General features: G+C 33.7%; 1 protein-coding gene across 1 annotated transcript in view; it reads left to right on the forward strand.

Moving 5' to 3' along the window:
- Positions 1 to 11,525, forward strand: part of LOC106470211 (glutamate receptor ionotropic, NMDA 3A-like) — an 85,338-nt gene extending 73,813 nt beyond the window's left edge. The window contains exons 8-9 of the mRNA XM_013930751.2: positions 8,323 to 8,396; positions 9,360 to 11,525. Coding sequence (XP_013786205.2) covers positions 8,323 to 8,396; positions 9,360 to 10,164 — 879 coding nt within the window. The 3' untranslated portion in view covers positions 10,165 to 11,525. The remainder of the gene's footprint in view (positions 1 to 8,322; positions 8,397 to 9,359) is intronic.
- Positions 11,526 to 12,371: the final 846 nt, after the last annotated feature.

Raw genomic sequence — 12,371 nt, forward strand, 5'->3', positions numbered from 1 at the left:
ACATTTCTGTTTCAAACCCATATTGGGCAAATTAAGGGTAACATAACAAAAAAAAACGTTTATGTTCATCACATCTTTAAGGCGTAATTGTCTTCCTAGTTTTGCTAGTTAAGACGTTTTTTTACACTGCATGTTCGTAAAAAGTTTTATCCACATTCTTTTCATGGTAGTATTCCTCATAGTTTAATGTGAAGTTGGTTAGATAAACGTATTCATAGTTTTCTACCATTTTTTTTTCTTTTCCGAGCTGCTTTGCAGTAAAGGGACAAATGATATTAGTAAATACAATGTCACTACCACAAATAATTTCATATCTCTAAACTTGACACAATTTAGTCTAATCTATCATCAAACTGGCGATATAAAAAGCTGCGAACAAAGATTCCTGTAAAAATAGAGGGTGATTTCATGATGTTAAACTGCTGTCTTGTACAAGATTATCCCATTTTTTGAATGGCTTTAAATCCTGATACTTTTTCTCCAACGTCTCATTAGATAACTTTGACAGAATCATTTTTGTAAAATGGATTAACAGCGAAATTTTACTGACGAAAGTAGACGATATGTAAATGTTGTACGGTATATAAATAGCAAACTTTCCAGAGTCACCTATGTCCTAAGACTATTTTTAGAACCTTAAAAGCAAAACTCTCATCAGTTTATTTAACAAATTCAACTGTAAATTGAATAGTTTTTATGTCAGATTGGGCTTCGATTTCCTTTAAAAAAATTTAAAGCGTGAATTTTATCATTCGACATCGCACTCTGATGAAACTTATTTTTTATCACAATTGTTATAAAAATAAGAATATAATTTCTGTTAGAAGAAAAGGTTTTATCGTCATCGTGGCATACGTGGAAGTTTATATTCCTACTGGGAACATTTCTTTTTATCTGCGGCTACCATTTCAATTTATTCCCCCGAACGATCTCTGAAAAGTGTCATTGTATTACTTGTAAAAGAATCGCTTTGGGAATGGCTAGGGCAACGATAAAATATCTTTTAACGTTATTAAAGTTATTGAGATCAATACTTCCTACGTACAATGTAAATCATTAACTGAATGAATTTCACAGGGGTTTCTACAGTTCATCCTCCTCCTTCTCTACAAAAATATAGAGTGAAAAAAACGTACAGGAATTGCATCGATTTTTGTTGTTATTCTTTTTTTTTTGTGGCAGACCTAAGTTGATGATTTTTCTTTATTGTTGAAAGAGCCAGGCAACATATATTTGTGATTACCCTTTTTTTTTTGTTAAGTAATTTATCATCAGGGCGCACTTAGAAAAACTTTTGTAATTGTAATTGATATCCCTCAATCCGAGAATTGAGTAATGTTAGAGAAGAATAAAACTTTTCCAACATATTAGGGCTTCATGAATCCTACGAGTAAACAAAGGAAATGCATTTCTCTTTTGGTTGAGCTATCAGGCCCGGCTTCAGCTCCTCTTCCTGGGATGGGAAGGGGGAGGTACAAAGGATCTTTTGTTGACTCTTCTTAGCAATTTAAAGAATCATATAATTTTTTTAATATTGAGCATAGGATTTTTTAAACCTCTAAAGAAAATGAACTTTGGTTGGCCAAAGTGAAATTTGGGGGTGGACGACCCAATCCACACCGCCGGCCCTGTGAGCTATTTTCATGGTTTAATCAGAATAACCTTCTTCGAAAAGTGTAAAAGGTACTTTCTATCACAGTCTATTATCTGATACCTAATAAATCAAACAGTCATTCTGATATCCTTCAGAGTGTGGTTACTTAATGATCAAAGCAACCATCTTGGTCTACTACAGAGTTCAGTTACTTGATGATCGAAGCAACCATTTTGGTTTACTACAATGTGTGATCATTTGATGATCGAAGCAACCATTTTGGTTTACTACAATGTGTGATCACTTGATGATCGAAGCAACCATTTTTATCAACTACAATATGTGGTTACTTAATGGTCAAAGCAACCATTTTGGTCTAATACAATGTGTGATTACTTAATGATAGAAGCAACCATTTTTTTTATCTATTACGGTCTATGTTTACTTAATGATCAAAGCAACCATTTTTATCTACTGCAGTGTGTGATTACTTAATGATCAAAGCAACCATTTTTATCCACTACAGTTTGTGGTTACTTGATGATCGAAACGACTATCTCAGTCTACTACAGACTTTGGTTACTTAATGATCGAAGCAACCATTTTGATCTACAACAGTTTGTAGTAATGGAAGATCGAAGCAACCATCTCACCTAACGTAGAGTGTGTTCAGTTGACAACTGAAGCAACCATTTTGATCTACAACAGTTTGTAGTAATGGAAGATCGAAGCAACCATCTCACCTAACGTAGAATGTGTTCAGTTGAAAACTGAAGTCATCATTTCGATCTACTGGAGAATGTAGCTACTTGGTTACTTGACGAGTGGGGCAACAATTTTTGACAGATACAGACTATAGTTACATTATCAAAGAACCTCCTCGACTAAAGAACTGGTTACTTTATGAACGAATCAATGATCTCAGTCTTCTGTTTAACGTGGGTACTTGATGGCTGAAGCAACCATCTAGGCCTATGCATAGCGTGTTTACTTGGTGATCAAAGCAACCATCTCGGTATATTGCAGTGTTTTATTACTTTATAAAACTGAAGCAACCATTTCCGTCTACTGCAGGTTATGGTGACCTGGTGACCAAAGCGCTCATCTCTGTTTCCTGGAGAATGTGGTTACTTGATTACTTGATGACCGAAGCAACCATCTCGGTCTAGTTAGGAGCGTGGATACTTTGTGACTGAAACATCCATTTCGGTCTCCTCTGGTGTGTGGTTATATGGTGACCGAAACCACCTCGGTCTTCTCTGGAGTGTTGACGCTTAATTACTTAGTGATCGAAGCAACCATCTGCTGTTACTTGGGAGTGTGTTTACTTTTTGAATGAAATAATCAAATCGGACTACCCTGGAGTTTACTTTATGGCTGAAATAACCATTTCAGTTTATGCTGGAGTGTATTTACATGGTAATTGAAACACCCATTTAGGTATACTACAGTCTCCCTTATAGTAGCAGAGTTTTTAGTGATTAGTTCTAGTTAAGGATAAATGAACTTCAAGTTAGTGTTATGTAATGTTTGGTCCTCATTTATAGAGGAGATAAAGTATCATTAATTAAAGTGTATTAGGTACGAGAAAAATGTGATGTAAAACATAAATCAAGAATACAGTCTCTCATAAGTTAATTATTTGTTTTGGTTATTATTAAACACAAAGCTACACAATGTGCTATCTGTGCTCTGCCAACCACGGGTATCGAAACCCGATTTTTAGCTTCGTAAGCTTGCAGGCTTACCGCTACGCCATTGGGACTAATTATTTGGAATTTGATCTATTACAAATTAGTTATTAGTAACTGTATTGCTACAGTAAAGCTACCATCTATAATTTGATGTTTCTGAATATGTTAAAATAACAAACCCGATTAAATAAATGATGCAAACACTGAGGTCCGACATGGCCAGGTGGTTAGGCGCTTGACTCGCAATCTTAGGGTAGCGGGTTCGAATACCCGTCCCACCAAACATGCTCACCCTTTCAGCCGTAAGGGCGTTATAATGTTACGGTCAATCCCACTATTCATTGGTGAAAGAGTAGCCCAAGAGTTGGCAGTGGGTGGTGATGACTAGCTGCCTTCCCTCTAGTCTTACACTCCTAAATTAGGGACGGCTAGCGCAGATAGCCCTCGTGTAGCTTTGCGCGAAATTCAAAAACAAACAATCAATTCGTATTTATGTTTCGACTTGATAATTTTGATGAACATATTAGTGTGAATTTTGTTTGTCAAGTTCCATGCCGACCTTATGACCATACTGTTACTTATAAATTTATTAAAAGAAGGAGTAATAAAAAATATTTAGCTAGATCTAATTAACGTCAGTAGTTTGTTAAGAATACATTTAGATGTTATGAAGCACGCGGCGCTAGTAATAATGTCATTAAATTGGTCTGAATGACCTTGATCGAGTTAACTTTTTAATGTTATCATCCATACCATCAACCTAAGCATGTTCATTGGAATAATACATGTGTTATTTAAATGAGTTACTTAGAGACATCGTTATATAAAAAATATATTAAGAGAAACAATTTTAGCTCTTGTGCATTCTATTCAACAGGCTACGAAACACGAAGATGAAACTAAAAACATCATCAGAATGCTAAAACACTGAGAAATTGCTTCACTGAATAAATAATCTTGGGGTGTAAAAAATGCGATGTTCCTAATGTCACCGACAGGTGACGCAATATTCTTGTTTAAGCAAATTGATTAACGAATTGTACGTGAGTTTCATTGGTTTGATTATCGAGCAAAGCAACGTACATGAGTTAACAAACAACGATAACACAAACAACAAAAGCAATCAGTCTCGCCGAAAATGCCCTATCTCCACATTATAAAAATGCTTCAAAGTAATTCAGATCTGAACTAAATTTGGGGAGGACTGTCTCATACTGTCTTACCATCTTGTGTAAAATTTTTGTATGCATTGGTCTATTACTTTTCGAGATACTCGCGCGAAAACACAGACAGACAAACAGACACACACACACACATGGATCCGATAGCAACACCCTCAGGCGAGGGTAAATAAAGTAATATCATGCAATCTTTCAAACAGTCGTACCCACTTGACCTTATTGACTAATCGATTCAGTTTAGAGCCATATGTATTGTGAAGAGAACATTCTGGAAAGAACGAGCTCGTGTGATTGAATATCACTATATGAAACACTATTAGCGTTTCCAGCGTCCTTGAGTGGGCTTTATTGATGTATGTTGTACTGAGACACAGCCTTCCATCTGGTATTATTATTATTTATTCAAACTTATAACCATTCCTGACTAAATATATAATTACACCACCGGTCTCTTCTAAACTCATGTCATGCTGGTTAAGTTTCATAGTGAAGGGCAGTGGCGGACTTGGCCCCCTTTGGAAGCACTAGCAAAAGCTTATTAGGGGCACTCCATTGGTGACCTAATAATACGTGCGAAGTATATCAAATTGCAATGTATATTGTACTTATATTTTATCAGACTATGAGTGAGGAATCCATAACTTGCAAAGAAGAGATAAAGCTCTTGATATAATAATTTTATGTTTATTTTAAAGACAGCCCCTAACTCTTAATTTAAAATAGTAAACACTTATGATATTGGCCTGTTCTGTGGTATATGAAACTCATGTGTAAAAGTATAATTACTCGTAGTGATCTGGTGTGCATAAAAATTGAAACACACGTACACTTTATATATATATATATTAGTATATTCCTGTTCTATATGTACATAACACATACATGAAATAACACATATATAAGTTTCCAGCGTTTGTGTGTATCAACTGTATTTTAAAATCTGAATTCATTACACCAGCAGCCGTTTGAGTTCATCAGATAATTTTGAGAGCATGTGTATAATTTCACAGTTTAGTGTTCTAGCTAGAATGCTGGTTTCAGTGCTTATGAGCATGAAGGCTTCGAGATGCTCAGCTGTCAACATGCTCCTCAGTCTTGTTTTTATTATCTTTAGCTTCTAGAAACATCTCTCACAGTGGAATTAAGAGATGTAAAATGCCAGAAGAAAGTGATACACTTTATGTAAGTTATTATATGCTTTTGAATGTATCATGTAGTTCTCAATCAACTGAAAAGCACACACTAAAATTTTCCACGAAGTAACGTCCTCGCGTTCTACTCTGTGGTCAGTCTTAGATGCATCAACGATGTCACCTCCTCCAAGGCAGTGTACTGGTCTTCTAAACTTTGACTTGCAAATTGTTCCAGTCCAGATCTTACTTTGTAAGATGTAGGTGTAGCATGAGCTGGCCTATCTTATTCAGTGAACCAGCAGACAGGCCTTTTTATGTTAGTAAAACTCTTTGGGTCAAAACATTGCATGTCAGCATACAGTTGACCATGTTGTGCAAAACGTCTCGTCAGACTTCCTATTACTTAATCAAATCCTACGTTGAAAGTATCAATCCTGTATGTAGTCATAGATGCTGTAGTTGTATCACCTTCTGCAAGTCTTTCTTCATCATACTTAACTTTTCGCTTTCTCTTCCTGCAGATAGACAACTCAGCTGACACCTTGACTTCATCACATTCCTTAATATTTTGCAGATCTGGCCAATCAACATTTTACAAAATTTTGTTAATTTGTATGACAAATTTGGCTGCTTTAGCTAAAATGCTTTGCATTCCGTCCCTCAATGCTCTCAGTTGAACTGTATACTTTTGTGTTTACCTCCAAGCATGAAATAAATCAAGTCCACTTGTTAAAAAGCATTCTAATACAGGTGTGATGGAAAATGGACATGATTGTGTGAGCCGTCATAACTGTTTCATATCCCAAAAAGCCCTCTAGCCTCTGTTTTCGTGGCAGTATCGTGTGAATTGGAATGCTGTAATATAACCAGCTTTAGGGGGGTCTGTAGGTGACCCGAACACAGCTGATAATGAATTTGATTTTTCTGACCAACGTGTTTCACCTATCAACTTAATTATCTTCAATTTGCCTGGCCCTAACTTGTTCTCAACTTCCTTTTTCCAGATATACATTCGCTTGTAGGAACTTCTGGAGAAACCTACAATAGATTGAATAATAATATTGCTGCAACTCAACTAGATTGAGTACGTGTGTATAGGGTGTATGTGTATGTGTGTACGTGAACGTTTGTATCCATGCCAGAAGGAGCTTTGCCTGAAAACCACTGTACTGCTTATGGCAAGCGAATGCTATATCTATGCTGTTTGAAACACTTGTTGATATTAACATTTTAATCTCCAAGTACGCTTCTTACTAGATCAAACCATCCTTGTCCACCAATGTGTCTGTGGGAGGGAACGAGAGCCAGCAACCTTTCAGTTAAATTCGATGACGAGGAACCCACTTTGAGACTAATAATGCTTGGAGACGGCTTGAATGGGTAATGAAGAAAACCTTTAATATAAGTTTAACATAACAACAAATGTGAGAGATGTTTCTAGAAGCTAAAGATAATAAAAACAAGACTGAGGAGCATTTTGACAGCTGAGCATCTCTATGCATAAGCAAAATTCTAAAAATAGACCAGTGGTTTGCAGAATGCGACGCATTTAGCATTTAAAACACTTTCCTCAAGAGACTATGAATGTGTTTTGTATATACCTGTGTCAAGGCCTGAAAGAAAGGGTAAAAATATTACCTGTGTATTGCAGGTCTAAATGTATTCAGTGTTTATTATAGTGTTCTACATCAATTTGACCATTTGGGATAGACAAAGGACATTGATTTTAATTTATGGAACCGGGTTTAAATGTTATTAAGGGGTAAGCTATAAAATTTGAGAGGACATCACTAGTCGAGTTCTAGAAGGGCCTACCGGAACTTTGTCCGATTGTCCTGCGGGCCAGTCCGCCACTGATGAAAGGTCAACTAGAATGGTCGAGGAAATGAAAATATAGCGTATATATATATAGAGAGAGAGCTTTAAAACAAACTAGACTATATCCTGAAATTACTGCTGCAGTAGTCTTTAGAGATACTACATCTAGTTACAGAAGATACATAATTTTTTTATTTATATAGTTATGAATATGTCTCAACTTCCAACAATTCGCGTTTCACAGAACTTGCTACTTTTTAAAAAATATTTGCCAAAGTTTTTACTATATCTCTCAACTCACTGGTGAATCATATAGAATTGTTCTTCAAAACCATATGCTATTCTGCTGTAGAACAACTAATACAATGTTGAGTTAACCCTACTAAACATATGATTATCCACTAAGTTCCTTGCATTTCTCTATCTAGACTAATCATATATTCCCTAAACAATAATATTTCACTAAATGTTCATGGCTTTTCAGATCTCAGAATCTTCAGTGAAACTTATGAATAAAATTTACAATTAACTTCTTATCTTAAAGCATAATTTACTCAACTTCCTCAAATCATAATTTTACATTAATTATCACGTTACTGAACATAACAGAAAGAGACATAAGAAATTCCCCCTATTTTAAATATCAGCGAGTGTTGTTAATATTTCTAAGAAATAGCGTGTGGTGTACTCTGGAGTTTTGTAAAGGTACTGTAAGACCTAAGTTAAAATTTATAGCAAATCATTATGTGGAAAGGACCTGTGTACACAGGTTTCAGTTTTGTTTCTTGAATTTCTTACAACAAAGTTACTCTTACTGAATGAGAAACTGGCTCTTATTTTTTAAAGAATCAAATTTTCAATTTCAGTACACGCATTTTCAGTTTGTTTTGTTTGTTTCACAGAAAGCAAGAGAAGACGCAAGAAAAAGTAAAAGTAAAGCTCAGTTCTTTCAACTTATTCAAGATATTCGAAATGTGTAAGTATAAACGAAGTCTGTAACACCTTTTCGCTATATTCATCATGTTCTCCTCGTTAGAAAAATGTTCTGGCAATTTTCCTTCAGCATCGGAGTCAAGACTGTGAGATTAATCTATTATGTCCATGTCAAGATTTTTAACGAAAGTTAGAAATATATAAATATTTTGTTGTTGAGCCATAACGAATATTTTCAGTTCAAAAACGGGAGATCTAGTTTTTTCCTCAAAAAATAATTAAAATAAAGGAGAGAAATATAAAAATTACGATAATCTATAAAGAAAGTTAATGCTCCTTACATGAAGCAAAATAAATAAAATTCTCAAACAAATTTCTCATGGAACACTTAGGGTTCAAAATCAGCTCAAATTTTACATTGTGGGAGAGTCATTCGATATATATATTTCTTTTCACTTAGACCAAATTTAAAGAGAAAACAAACGAATCACCCATCCTAAATCCTTTTGTTGCGTTTTTAATAGACCTTCTCCAACAGTAAGTATTTCTAGCTTCTAAACATCATCACAAAAAAAGGAAACGTAAATAAAAATTAGTGACCCGTACTCACTAACATTTTAATACACCTTGAAATTGTGATAGCTAGGAAATTTAAGATAACAACTATTGTTATTCCAGATTCGGAATCATAATATTTTAGCTAAATACTTACATTGCTGCATTAGCCATTTACGTCAAATAATTCTAATTGGCGTTAAAATTGAATATGAAACGAAACGTCATTCAACACATAAAACACCATTATTATTAGTTCATCTAGGTAGATAGACAAATGATTGAGTGCAAACAAACTTTTATACAGCCATCGCATGATACCACAATATTTTAGTTCAATGTGCGACGTTGGTCATGCTAATTAGTCTTGAAAAAAATACATGTTGATGTAGTTTATTTTTAAAAAACAATATTAATCTGTAAAATTTATTGTATTTTTGGTGGTTTTAAGGGTTCAAGAAGAGCATGAAAAAAGAACGCTAGCTTCGTTTGACAACATTGGAATCGACACCTCAGTTGAGATTAACCCAATCAATCAGATTTTGGAAGACAATTCTTCAGCTGTCCAAAAGAGAAAACGCTTTAGACAAACAGGACTCAGCCCCGCAGAAATGTCAGTAGGAAGCGATTCGATGTGTGATCCTTATTTACCAATGCGAAAAATTCTACTTGATAGTTCTCAAAGTAAATTGCTACACAAGTTTCCTTCCAGTTTCCATTCCCAACAAGAATCAGAGTACGAATCATCCAGCTCATCCTCCAGATCGTCAGTCAGTACAACTTCCGCGTTATCAAGAACCCACAAACGCGTATTCAGTTCTAGTTTTAATGAACTTTTCCCACTCGAAATCCAGAATGATCCTACGGACAAAAAATATTACTATCTACCTACAACTGACGAGCGCGCTTGGTCATTTTCTGACTTAAGAACATTGAAAACAACAGTTTTCAAGACTAATTCGGAAACCTTGGAGAGCGAAATTCCGAAAGAGTGCCATTATTTATCTGGTGCTTTTTCCAGGCGTCAAAAAATCAGTACTAAGTTATGTTCGAAAGAACACGTTGAAGAACTTAAACTTTATTCTATGACAAAAGAAGAAATCATTAATAGATGGAAAGCATCTGAAAATGAACTTCGAAGTATTCTTAAACAAGCTTTACGATATAACAAAGAGCTTGAGGAAAAGCTTAAGTTCTTGCAAAAAACTTCCATCACACTACAGAAATTAAAAAATACAGACATTTGTTTCAAATAAATAAATAACTTGATGTACTTCCTTAAATTGCATATTATAAACACGCGTGCTTCAAATATGTGTCAATTTTCGCCCATAGACGAACAAATACGAACATTACTGTAGAAATCGACACAACTCATCGATTAAGGAGGCCTTTTGGTTGTTTAAAAAAATGTTTAAGAGTTTTTACACTATATGCATAGGACCAAATTTCTTATAGTTGTGAGATTATGCGACTTGTGTGCTTTTAACAGCACACCTATTTAACTTTATATTTCAGATAAAAAAACATCTAGTCTGCTATAGATCTTGTAAAGTAACTTTACTGTAGTTGTTGTATATGCTGAGATTTGTCTTTTAGAAAGACATGAGTATACTATATATATGTTAAACGTATTATGATATGTTTTCGTTAATTTTACGTGGCCGTATAAGTCAAGGCATAAGCTTATTATGTTTGAAAAGAATTTAAAATTGATATTATACATGGAAAACTACTTTCTAACGAGAATAACTTGAAAATGATTATTGCTCGACAAATGGTGATAGAACGTGTTTGATTGATTACTAAAAATATTTCTTTAAAAAGAACCAGCTGAAGCCCAGTTTAGGCAAAATTTGAGTGGGCTGTTGTGCAAAGTTATAATGATATATCATTTTAACATTACCTAGTTATAAAATACCATCACTTTCTTTCTGTAAAATACCATGTGCTAAAAATTCTACCAATTTGAAATTATTAATATGAATAGTTCAAGTGATATAATAACCGTTTATTTTATATCTCTGTATACATTTAAAAAAAAACATACATCCTGTGTTAATTTGTCCTTTGAATTTACTACCGTTAAAACTTAAGTTTTATTAGGTTGGTCTTAAACTTTTTTACGCAGATTAATTAATATAACTCTTGAAAAAATGTTCTTTTTATTCCCAAATTAAAACTAGGTCATGAATTTAAAAAAATAGTTCATGAGTACTTTTTTTTAAGAAATTGAAAACTAATGGTAGAATTTGCTGGCACGATGATGTATGATAAATATTTTAATGGGGTTTCTTTAAAATATAAATCATTGACTATGTTTGAAATTCCAGAACCACTTGTAACAAAATCCTATCTAGACTATTATTCTGCTTGTTTATATGTACGACCGTTACGCTTTCTGACCGAGAACCTGCTGCATAAGCATGCATAGTTAGAATGTTCCCCAAGAAAAACCGCGCATGTGCATTATTCACTCGACGACAAACAGTCTGCCTGCGGGAGAGAGCTGCAAAGCTCAATGGCGAAGTCGCTACAATTACTGTATGAAACAAAAAGTAAAAACAAAAGGGGAATGTAAATATACTTTACTAACCATTTTGTACAACAGAATATTAAAAACTTATCAAAGTTTTAAAAAAGGTTTGACGTTAGGTCGTAGAATAACATTATAAGTTTATTTATCGATAGTATTAAGTACAGTAAAGTTAGTCCTAACTAAACTAAAGTAAAAAGAAAAAAACAAAAACGTACACAGGTTACAGTGTTAATTTAGCTCGTTATCGAACTCAGGCCTAACATGAGTTAAAGTTTTATAAAGTATGGCCTATATACAAGTGGATTTACACATTTCGTTGTCTACGATTACAATTCGTTTGTATTGTGCTGGAAATGTTATATTTAAAGAAGTACTATTACGATAAAGATACTAATTTGGCCAGAAATGTTTTGCGGGTCTCTGCTAGTATATAATAGTAACATTGATAATGGCGAGCTTTTTTCATAAAATATTCCCACTCTCAAGATCATTTTAAAACTACGACAATCTAAATATGCACATACAAAATTGGGAAATGATTTTATTTTATTGATATAACCTAAAATAAGAATTTCCTGGTCGTATAATGATTTATGCATAATTAATAATACAAATTATTTTAATGAAACAAAGAATTTTAGACAATAATTGATCATAAAACAGTTGTTTTAAACGATTATCAATTTATAACATTTCAAGTAACAAATATGCTAGAATAAATAGTGCTTATTATTTAAGTCTTATAAATTATTACAAATAAACTTGTTTTATTGTGAAAGATAAATCGGGAATTGTCCATGTTTTTTTTTTTTGTATTTATTTGTGTTACAAAGAAATCACAAATTTTGAAACTTCCAACTTATATTGATTGATAGATTGATTAGATATAACATAATATGTGTAAGTTTATATACATTTACTGTA

The sequence above is a fragment of the Limulus polyphemus genome, unplaced genomic scaffold (assembly GCF_000517525.1).
Source record: "Limulus polyphemus unplaced genomic scaffold, Limulus_polyphemus-2.1.2 Scaffold3881, whole genome shotgun sequence".
In the NCBI taxonomy this organism is placed as follows: domain Eukaryota; kingdom Metazoa; phylum Arthropoda; class Merostomata; order Xiphosura; family Limulidae; genus Limulus; species Limulus polyphemus.